At 42.0% G+C, this 11,794-nt stretch overlaps 1 protein-coding gene across 8 annotated transcripts in view; it reads right to left on the minus strand.

Moving 5' to 3' along the window:
• The window catches only part of LOC135442650 (ankyrin repeat domain-containing protein 26-like), a 47,536-nt gene extending 38,607 nt beyond the window's left edge, over window positions 1-8,929 (minus strand). For 5 of the 8 annotated variants that reach the window (XM_064702695.1, XM_064702696.1, XM_064702701.1 and 2 more), the window contains exons 1-7: window positions 8,531-8,929; window positions 6,661-6,775; window positions 6,251-6,424; window positions 6,017-6,123; window positions 5,365-5,502; window positions 4,446-4,591; window positions 1,525-1,575 (exon numbers count right to left, since the gene is read on the minus strand). In XM_064702695.1, coding sequence (XP_064558765.1) covers window positions 1,525-1,575; window positions 4,446-4,591; window positions 5,365-5,502; window positions 6,017-6,123; window positions 6,251-6,424; window positions 6,661-6,775; window positions 8,531-8,733 — 934 coding nt within the window. In that variant the 5' untranslated portion in view covers window positions 8,734-8,929. Of the gene's footprint in view, window positions 1-1,524; window positions 1,576-4,445; window positions 4,592-5,364; window positions 5,503-6,016; window positions 6,124-6,250; window positions 6,425-6,660; window positions 6,776-8,530 lie in introns of those variants that run through there. The other 3 variants (XM_064702699.1, XM_064702698.1, XM_064702702.1) reach the window with 2 other exon arrangements.
• Window positions 8,930-11,794: the final 2,865 nt, after the last annotated feature.

Consider the following 11,794-nt stretch of genomic DNA (forward strand, 5'->3'; position numbering starts at 1 on the left):
CACTCTGCCAAGACCCATCAGGCTTCCTCAGCAAGGCATCTCTCCTGCCAGGCAGTGGTAGCATGCTTTTAGCAAGGGGTTGTTCTTTTCCATGTGCAGATTTTCCATTTGTCCAGGCTGAATTTTGCTAGAAAGGCCTGAGAGTTCATTTACACAGTATGTCAGAGTAAATGCCTCTCAATTACAGCATTGCCCTGAAGTGCATCCACTGATCCTCCCAACCCAGGGCTATTTGCAAACTTGTTGAGAGTGCACTCCAGCATATCACTGATCCACTAAAGAAACCTGACCTCTAGGAATCCAGCTTCAAGAGTCCTGGAACCTTCTCAACTATCAACAGCTCAGATGATATAAAAGGGCTCTTCAATTCCCAAAACAGAAGGGGAAAACAAACAATTTCCACAACTTCCAATAGTGCCCATTTCAGCATTCCTCAATTCTTGATAACTAATTCTTGTCAACTATCATAACAACCAATCCAAGGTTTTAGGCAGAATCATTAAAGGGAAAAGAAAACAAAGGCATATCATATGCCTGAAGACATTTCCTCCACTAGCAGCAAACACAAAAGAGCATGGGAATTTTGTCTATTTTTTAGACAGGGTACGTGTAGAAATGTTCATGAGTACATCTCCAGACCTGCACTGGGCTTCTGGACAATGAAATACAGTGTGCATGTCACGTAGAGAAAACCTAGAAGCTGAAACAAGGACAAGCTAACAGTTAAAAATACCAACACAGTCTCTAATTTTTACTGTTTCCTTTTGTAAACACACAATATTTAAATAATATTAATTACTTGTGCATACTACAGTTCCTGTTAATTCAATCAGTACCAGCAGTCTAACCTACCTGCTAATTTCCCAAGCTGAGTAAAAATGCCTCCACCAGAGTGGAGCAGTGAGTTATCATGCCTGATGGGTGACTTCAATTATATTTTCAATTAGTACTCAAGTAATCAAACGAGCTGAGTAAGTTTTCTGAAATTTTGCTGCCAATGAATAGATTAGTTCAGCTGGGTAGAGCCAGTCACTTAAGAGCTGGAGTTGATGATCTTTGTGGGTCCCTTCTAACTCCAAATATTCTGTTATTCTGTAAATAGTGACTTTAGGCAGGGATCAAGAACAAGTTACATTGTCCCTTAGAAGGCAAGAGACAAAGTTCATGAGCTACCTCTCAGACAGAACTCTGATTACAGCAGAAATGGGATCTAGAAAAGCAGTCTCTGGGGATTGCTTGTTTCCACTTTAATTCAAGCCCATTTCCATTTCAGAGTAAAAGAAGGGTGTACTGAAAAAAAGATTTACTATCATGAATGACACAAAGCAAACACTAAATTCAATAATAAAGAACAAGGCAAAACATGCAAACAAACAAAAACCACACAAAGCCTGCTCTCAAATGTAGTTCATAAAACCAGAACCATCAAAATAGGAGCCTCCAGGATAATAAACATCATAGATGTGTTGATATCTGTATACTGTACAACAGATTTCATATTCTAAATGCTACAGCACAAAATACCTTTCCTTGATTTTCCTGTTCTTGATGTCTGGTTAGGAGATTGCTGCATTTCTATATCCATTTAGGAAAAGGCATGGAAAGGACAGATGGAACAATGACATCAGAATAAACTGAAATTTCCAGTAACTTGGAAAACATAAGCAGTACATCAAAACAGCTACAGCAATGGGAGAACACACTGTGACTATCAGCCTGTTCTACAGTTAGAAGTGCTGGAAACAACCCAATCAGAGTCTAAAGAACTCTGCTCTCAAGGAACAGCATCAAACAGTAACTTAATGTACTTGCTCCATGTAAAACATCCATATTTCAGTATTTTGAAACACTGAAACATATTTTCAGAAGTATACTCTCCTGACAACTTTGTATTTCCCTCAACTCGACTACTTGTCTAGCAGAGATGCTAATTCCATTCCTTTGTGGTTGCAGAGTGCCTTACACATACAGCAATAAGGACAAAAGTCCTTATTCTAAGCATCTCAAAAATCCTTATGTGTCAAGAACCAAACTTTGGAGACTATCCAGAAGTTTCAAGGGAATCTTGGCTCCCTGTACTCAGACCATGCAACTTTGAGACATTATGTTATTTACACACACTCATCTTAAGTTACAGTTTTAGCATGTTTATATCCCTTGCTGAAAAAGAAAGCCAGTAACTTGTTGCCTTAAACCAGCTCATGTTAAAAGTTGTGTCAGTTGGTGCCTGATACAAACATAGGCCACTTCCACCTCAGTTTGAAGAGTCCTGCTTACATTCATTTGACCATGCTGAACCACTCAGACATGACAACAGAGCAGCATGTTCCCCCAGGGCTATAGAGCAGGCCACAACTGGACTGAAATGGGTGCATTGACTGGTGTATCACACATATGTATTTGTGTACATGTCTGTGTGTTGTGGAACAGAAGATGCATAAATCACTATGCATCTGCTCTACTCATCCCACCTAGTAAAATGCAAGAATTCATTCTGTTATTGCAGTTAACTGACACCAAATTCCTTCATGATGCAACATTTGTGTCAGAACAGAAGGGAGACCTGCTTCTATCGATTTTACCACAGGGAAGGAATGTACTTGTATCAAAACAAGATACATTTAAAGAGTTAAGAAAGGACTGCATGATGGTGTCTCATCTCTTCTACACTTCTCAGCTTTCTGAAGGGATAATACAGGACAGCTTTTACTGAACTTGGGAGACAGAAATCACTGAATTCTTTTCAAAGAGCTCTATGATGGAAACCCAACAGTTTCCATAGGGACCCAGGAACACGAAAGGAACAACACATCACACAGTAAGTATTCATATAAACAAAAGCCAACTTTTGAAGTAGGCTGAATTACTCATTAGAGGAGAGTATATTGAAAAATATTGAACAAGTGCAAAATCAGCAAAAAGAACAAACACAACACTGAAGATCCCAGAAAAACTATATAGAAGAGCAACAGAAACAAAAATAATCCCAAAATAGGTTTCTCTGTTCTCCTGAGATCATTCCAAGTTCTCCTCTAACAGAGGCTTCAAAGTCTGTTACTGCAGCATATCAGAAGGACTCCCACGGTACAGGACCTGTACTTTTTGTGGCCAAGTTAAAGACTGCAGAATTAATGCAGGTAAGTATTTTCTTTATGTTACTAATATCTAAGAGACAGTAACAGTGTGCACTGTTTGGGCAAAAGCAACAAACCACCTGTATCAAAATCTTTAAAGAAGAAAAAAATCTCTGCAATCTATCAAGAAACTTTCCAAATCTCTGACTAGGTCAAATCAAGTGTTCCTAAGTGAAAGCAACAAAGCCTGACTCTAAATTAAATTCCTGTATCTAGGAAAGTTCAGTGAGGAAGAATATCCCATTTTTTGCTCTTTTTTCTAGACATATTTAAAAATGGAGTAAGGAAGTGTATTTAAAGGAATAATGAATTGTGTTTGAGCAGGGTCTTCTGTCCATTTGCCACACAGTACCAAAGTAACACCCTTAAAAATTCAGAAAGAATAAAATCTCCCACTTGTAGGGCTTAAAATGTAAGGAACAAGACAAACTATTTCATTTATACTAAGGCATTCATTTTCTAAGATTCCTCTAGGACTCTGAGCTCATAACCGTTGACTGAATTTTTAAAACTCACTGAAGGAGTTAATTTTTTGATCACAAGGTAATTTATTTTTTCTGGATCACAAGGTAATAACTATTTTCTTTAAAAAATTCATAAAAATTACTGAAAGTGGAAGAAAAGCATTATTTTTATTGTAAATCAAACTATGCTCTAGCCAATGCAGCATTCACAGACACTGCAATGTTATTGCCAACAAAGTTACTTTTCCAATATAATATTTGCTGAGTGTGTCTCTACAGCACCTACATGGAAACAGCTATAACTGATTTTGAGAAATAGGCCAAGCAAAAAGGACCTTAGTGCAGATGGAACTATTAACATTAAAATGAAGACACAAACTCCATGAAAATCAACAAGACACATACCTTTCTGCTCATTTCTCTGTTGCTTCCCAAGTACAGAAAGAGGAACAACTACTCAGGTAGAACCACTGCTTTTGTAACTGGATTTTCACAATCTGAGTTGCCATCTCTAGGTAAAAGTATACACTTGAAATGTAAACACTTTTGCCTAGTTCCTTCCCTATCCTCCTCTCTCTGTTAAGAAAAACCCAAATAGGTGGACAGTCTGACAGCCAGAAAGTTACAACCCTAAGAAGTGAATACAGAGTGCAAACCAAATGCTTTCACAGCCTGACAAGCAGCACTTCCAACTACCATCAAATAAGCACACTGACAAAGCTAGTGCTACTCCATCTGATGCCTCCACTAAAGCCAATGGTGAACACAGTAAGCACTAAGAACACAAACCCACTAAAAAAGCCACACTGATTCTCCTCGTGAGCTACTCTCTGGTGAAGGGTCTTACCTCCTCTGTCCACAGCAGGTGCACCCAAGGTGAAGCCAGCAGCTGCTACCCTGTGTGGAGTGCCAAGTGCTGGGATGCCTCGTACACCTGCAGAAGCTTCTCCTGTGTTTTCCCAGTCTGCATATTCTGCCAGTTGTTTGCTAAGACTGTACAGAAAAGAGAGGAAATGCATTAAGTAAAAAATAATCCCGTACCAGAACATACCATTTAATAGAAGAGTTAACAGCCAGTACTTATCCAACCTATTCTTATCCTATCCATAGCCATTTAGACTTATATACTCATATGCATTAACTGCATGACTATTACACACTTCAATATTCACTACAGTGATGTTCACTCTACAGTCATATTCAAACCTACAAAAGTATTAACTCCTGCTTGGTACCTGTCAAGTTTCACCTCTGGAAAACCGTGGGATACAGATATATTTTAGAGTTTATATTGAGCAAATGTGAGCTTGGTAATAAAACTTGAAATCGAACAGAGAACTCTGGGTAAAAATTTTCCTCAACTTCCAAGTTCACACTAGACACTGGAATGATACATATTAGAAGACAGGAGGACATGACCACAAATTGTGCTGGGGAAGGTTAAACTGGATATTAGGAAAAATTACTTCAGGGAAAGGGTTATCAGGCATTATAACAGACTGACCAGTGAAGCTGCTGAGTCACCAGCTGTGGAGGTATTTGAAAGATGTTGTAGATTGGCACTTAGGGATGTGGTTTAGTGGTGGGCTTGGCAGTGTTGATTCTTTGAGGCCTTTTCGAATTTAAATGATTCTATGAAGACATCACTGAGAGCACCTTCAACACAAGTCTCAGCACACTATTAAACCTTGGTGCTGTTATCAAAAATTATCAAAATCCACACTGATAACTGACAACTTACTCTAATGATACAGTTTAAAATTTACCTAGAATATCCATGAATAACAGCATAATCCTCAGCTGTCCATCCATTAGTGTCTTTATGGGAAACATCAGCACCATACCGAAGAAGAACCTTTATCACATTAAGCTCTCCACCAGAAGCAGCAGTCATAAGTGGGGTTCTGAAGGATCCAAGAAATATGATATGAAATAGATTGATTTACAGTCACCATAAATATTTTTGTTTGTTTGCCCTCAAAAAAGTTTACTTTAAAATGAACAAAAGAAAAAGCATTTTTCATTAAGATAAAGAATAAAATGGGAGAGGTCTCAAAACAATTAAATGTTTAATCTTAAAACAAAGCTTTCACACAGACAATACTTAGAAATTCTACTGCTATGCAGGAGATGGCTTTTCAATGTGAGGGAATGCCACTGAGCCAGTGGCAGGCTTCCTTACAGCCAGAAAGGCCATCACACAGAGTAACATTTTGCAATCCTCAATGTGGAAAGCATCGAATGAGATACAACAGCAATCGCTGAAGTACAACAATCCTTCACAAGTCACACAGAAGGAACTGCTTCTGTGGGGCTCCTTGTTCTGTATTTTTTCAAACCTCACTCCCATTGTGGTCTCTTTCAAGCCAAGCTGAAGAATATTAAAGAGACCCATGTAAAGATTTGACAGTCCCTCACCTTTCACACTGATCTCGAGCATTCACGTCAGCTCCTTTTTTAAGGAGAAACTCCATTATTTCTCCATGATGTTCGGAGATAGCAAGAATAAGAGGGGTACATCCCTCCTGAAAGGGCAGATAAAGTTAAAAATCAAAGTTAAAAAACCAAAGAAACAAAAAAACCCCAACCAAACAAAACTTTATTGTGAATGCAACTTTTGGAAAGCACTTCACTAACAAATATAAAATTTACCTTATTTTGGGCATCAATATTGGCATCATGCTGAAGTAAGAGCCCTGCTACAGCAGTATTGCCAGACAGAACAGCCAGGTGAAGGGCAGTGTTGCCATCAGCATCTGCCAGATTGGGGTCAGCACCATGTTCTAGCAGAATAGCCACACATTTTTCTTGCTGGCATTGTACTGCCTGGAAACAAAACACAAAAAACTTCCAGCATTTACAGTTTCACTTTGCAGCAATTCCTCCATCTTCCCAATACAGGGAATTAAGAGCACCTTCAAAGATCGCTAATATATGCCCATTCCACAACAATCACAATATGCGTGATTTTACAAAAGTTCACATAAAGAATACTGAAAAATACATCATTTAGTTCAAAATCAGTAAGTCTCACTTGCAAGAACATACCATAGTCTACGTACCTTCATCAGTGGTGATCTGTTATCATTGTCAAAAAGATTTAGCTTGCACTTGTTTTCTACTAGAAATGTAACTACATCCACGTGGCCATTTGCACAAGCAAGATGCAGAGCCGTCCTAAAAATTAAATAAATTGAATTAGCACAGACAGGGATAATTTCAGGTTTTTTTGATAAACAGACATGACCACAAGTTTGACTTTGCAAATCTCAAACTTAAGAACCCACTCCATTAGCTGCACAATAGCTGCACACCAAATGCTTGGGAGTTGCTAGCAAATACCTTCCACAGCATCTGCTTAGTAAGGGGACATTTCCTTCAGTGTAGAATATAATCTGCAGAGATTCCTGTGCCCAGGCACTGGGTATTGTCCTCTGTAGTGTGGGACTACACATGTGGCATAGCAACAGAGACCAAAGCCAGGGAATCTGAGCTGGAAAATCAACTTCTAAGTTTTTCTTTGACCATTCATGGGCCAGAAGTGTACTGGAGATGTTAGAGATGGGTTGAATTGAAAGAATATTACAGCTTCCCCTCACTTCGAGAACTTTTCCTTTTTCTCTAGCTTTTTTACTACTGAAGCAAAACCAAGAACATATTTTCACCAAAGTGCCTCTAACAACATGTACCAAACCAGAGAGCAGAACACTCTGATCCTGACTACAGGAAAGTTGTTTTTTACTTTCCTGTAATGTTTAACTATCATAGTCATAAAAAGCCTACTACAGATTAAGTCCTCTCCAAGGAGGCAATACCGTGTTTCCACAATATATAACCAGCACAGGAAAGCTGAACTTTCTTCTTCAATTTAAAGCCTTGCCAGAAGGAAAAGCAGTCCTTCAAACCACATCATCTTAGGTCTGATGTCAATTAACCAGTCTACCTGCATATTGGTAGGTAGATCACTGTGGAAGTCTTTGCATGTGATTCCTTCTACAAATCTAGTAGGGGTTTTTAGGGCAATAAAACTAGTTGAGCATTATTGCTGCCAGAAGTCCAGCCTAGAAGCTGAGCTACTCTGCTAAAACCAGACCCTCTTCAGAACATCACAAAAGATTTGGCTCTGAGTCTTTTCAGAAAAGGTGATTCGCTTTTGCTTATGATAGATCACTAGGAACTATGCTGCAGCCCAGGGCTTCTCCTGAAGGTAGAACTGTGAAGTGATGCTGTGCTTGACTCAAACCCCCACACAACACCTGCCTGACAGCAACAGCTTCTCCTGCAAGTCACTGACCAGATATTCCAGTCCAAGGCACTGATCAGCTGTACCAAAGCCTCAGAGCAAAAAACTAACTGCTACCTAAAACCACGTGTGGCTTAAGCTGCCATATCACACTCAAAAAAGGCTACTATGCGTACAGCATCAATAAACAACATGTTTATTTTGCGTTATAAATCCTTCCTAACTGCAGCATCCACCTTTCTTTAAGTTGCTTCCAGCTGAGACAGTACATCCTTCGGGCTCAGCTACTGAACCTGCAGGCTGAGCCCTCAGAGGTGCACAGAGATGGAAGCGATTACACTCAGACTTCAAAGCCTGGCTATAGAATGGCCACAAGACTCCTCTTAGAACTCTTGTTTGCCAGGCTAAGAGCTCGCTTCCACCCCCGCGCCCCTGGGCAAGGACACAGGAGTCCGGGAATGAGGGCACTGAAGAAGCCGGGTCAAAAACTGGTAAGGCCGAATTCAAGGGGTTTTTGGTAGCCCCAGCCTGATTCCCACAGCCAACCAAGGGCTGCGGCGCTCGCACTCCCACTCCTCACAGCGCCGCTGCCGCTCCGCTCCTGCGCCGGGGAGCTCCCGGGGCTCCTACAGCTGCCCCCGGGGCTGCCGAGACCCGGAGCTACCGAGACCCGCGGCTCCCGCCCTTACCGCTCCGCCTTGTCCCGCCCGTCGATGCCGTATTTCTTCAGTCCCTGCCGCACCTGGGCCAGGTCGCCGCTGGCGGCCGCGCGGTGTAGCTTGCCCAGGTCCTTCTGCCGAAGCTCGTAGGCACCGCCGGGGGAGGGAAGGGAGGCGCTGCCGGCCGGCGGCTGCCCCTTCCTCTTCCTCCCGAACCCGAAGATCCTCTTCATCCTGCAGCAGGAACGCAGGCACAGTCCCGTCTAAGGAGAGCGACGGCGGGAAGCACGGGCGGGCTGTATCGTGCCTCAAGCAGGGGCAGGGAAGGGGAGCTCCCAGCACCGAGCTCGACTCGATGCGGCTCCCGCGGAGCGACCCCCGGGCGGGGCGGGACCCGCGGGACCCCCGGGCAGAGCCCGCGCCCACCGCCCCCGGCAGCCCCGTCCCACCACCCGCGCACCGCGAGCTCCGCGCAGGCGCGGCCGGGCCCGCGCAGGCGCGGCCGCGGGAGGCGGGGCGTTAGGGAGGGAATAGCTCGGACGGAGTTAATGTCCCAGGGCGCTCAGTGCCGTTATCAGGCTTGGGTGAATGGGTGAGGAGAACAGACAGCAAGGATTAATACAAGAAGAAAGGGGATGGAGCTGAGATTCAGACATCATCTATTTACGTGCCAGATGCTGGGGAATACGTCTGGTCCAGGTAGCTGAGATCGCAAACTGCTGACTGAGATTAAGCAGGTTAAGCTTTGGGTGGGAGCCCGAGATAAGAGACCGTGAGCTGCCAACCTTCGGGATATCCAAGGGCGCGAAGATGGGTGACGCTAGTCATGTGAACAGACGCGGGGAGACCCAGCAGGAGCCTGGAATTGCCGACTTTTTGGGTAGCAAAGGAGATGAAGAGCGCCAGCCAAGTCATTGAACACTGAGAGTGGGACAAGAGCCGAAGACCCCGGCAGGACTGGCTCAGGGGACGACTGAGGCTGTAGAAGCCTGGAGGTTCTTTATGTAGGTGCTCTCCTCAGAGGCACCAGCTCGAACTGTTCCTGTGTTACTGCACAGGAATAAATTGCTTTATGGAACGAGATATCTGGGACTCTGCTGTGGGAAAGCGGGGTCGAACGGTAAGGAAAGCCGGTGTGACCGTGTGAGAGTCGGGCTGCGGGGAGATGTGTCCGGCGAGGCGCCCTCACCGCGCTGGAGCCGTGCGGGGCCTTGGGCGCTGTGACCGTCAGAGCTTTGGGAATGGTCAGACTGGGAAGCTTCCCTAACATCCATGACAGGCTCAGAAAGTTACTTTCTGATAACTTCCCTAACATCCATGACAGGCTCAGAAAGTTACTTTCTGATAAGTGGGGCTACGTTGGCACCGACACAGAGGTATACAAACATGCATGCAGACAGCCTGTATGAAATTGCAGTAAAGAAAGCAAATATTTATTTATGAAATAATTATTAATATTGTACTGCTACAGTGATGCCACTGGGTAGTTCAGATACCATATAATTTGGGGATGATGCCATGGTACAGTATACCCTAGGGTATTTGGCTAATGGAACACCTTGCCAAAACAATTCTTCCTATCTTTAGAAACTGCCTTTTGCATATGAATTTCTAAAAAACAGATGGCAAACAAAACCTAATTCAAACAGAGAAATGCATTTCACTATGATAAGCAGTAAAAATATTTATTGGCAACTGGACAGGAATATAGTACCACTTTGTAGGGAGGTGATTCAACCCTTAGAAATAGCTTATTTTCCTTCATCACTAAGAATGGTACATACACTAAAATCTTTATTTTCCTTTCCAGAATGAATCTTCACAGCTTTATCAAATGTTTGCTTCTGGCAATATTCTCTTCTAATGCGGTGACTGATGTACAGACACTTTCATTAGTTGATTCTCAGTGTATTAGCAGTGTTCTGTTTTTTCAGACCTGACTCTAGAAAGAAGAGCCAAAACAATAACAATAATTTAAAAAAGATGTAGAAATACTCTTTTGCTGAAACCTCAACTAAGTAGATTCAAGCTGCAAAACCTAAATTTCTATGAGTATTAGGAAATAACTATTAGTAACCATTTTGAGAGTGTCTCTATAGTCAGTCTGACCATTTAATGGAAAAATGGGGAGCAAAATGCATTTTCTAACTGGATATATGTGTTTTCTTCCAGCCATCTTAGAAGAAAAACAAGTTTTTATTTACAAGATGGCAACATGGGATAAACATGAGTCATCTCTCTGCTCTTCAGGAGGAAGTACTGAATCTCAAGTTTTCAAGTGGACACATGCTCAGCCACAGATAGTTTTGTTTTTACAGGTTACCCCCCAGCTAAGACCAGGAAACCCTAATTCTATGTCAAGTATTTCAGAATGGTATTAATAAAAAACCCTGTGATTACAAAGTCAGTTTCAGTTGGTGACTTTGATAGCTGAATGGGCTAAAATTTAGTTTCATGCTTTTGAAGATAAGGGGATGCAGATGGGGTCATAGAGTCATATGGGTACAACAGGAGCTGTTCATTCCTTACTAGCCAGGAAAGATGCAAAAGAAATAACTAGTCTCTGTCACTAAAGCAACTGTCAGCTGTTTTATCAATATGACTTCTTTACTTGTGTTGGCTCAGAGTGCTGTTGAAGATACCAAAATACATGTTTTTAGTTTTGATCCATTTCTATTTTAAATTTCATTTTTATAGTTCTTTTTTGGATTTAGGTTTGTTTTTTTTTTTTTTTTAATTTTGGTATTTCCTATTCTGTTCAGTGTTCTATGTGCTTATCTGTAGTTTTCTCAGTGTCATCTAATAGCGGCTGTTTCTTTTCCTGTCTGCATGAAATGTTTCATTCCTGTTCCTGAATTCTTGTTTCATTACAAGACTTGTGTACCACAGGGAGATTTCCAAATAGGGCTTAAGTGTGACTTAAGTGTTGCATAAGCACTGGTATTTGGATTAGTCTGCTATAGGTACACCTTTCCTTCAACATGTTTCACTGTAGCTGGGTAATTTAGCTCACAGTCTTTGTACAGCTGAGTCTGAAATTCCCCTTTGCCAATATGGCTAATTCCCCTATTAGACCACCTGGTGTATTTTGTCTACCAGGAAGGAAAAGTGTCAGTAAGGACTTGGGCTGATAACAATATGCTGCTAAGAATCTGGTTTAGTACACCTGCTTTGCAACTGCTGTATTTATAGAAGAGTGGTACAGCTTAGAAAAGCTGCCTGGGAGGATTGCATGTCTCAGTAATGCTGACTCTGAGGCTTTGAAGGGGATGGGGTAGTTAGAACATCCTGCAG

The sequence above is a fragment of the Zonotrichia leucophrys genome, chromosome 1A (assembly GCF_028769735.1).
Source record: "Zonotrichia leucophrys gambelii isolate GWCS_2022_RI chromosome 1A, RI_Zleu_2.0, whole genome shotgun sequence".
Lineage (NCBI taxonomy): Eukaryota > Metazoa > Chordata > Aves > Passeriformes > Passerellidae > Zonotrichia > Zonotrichia leucophrys.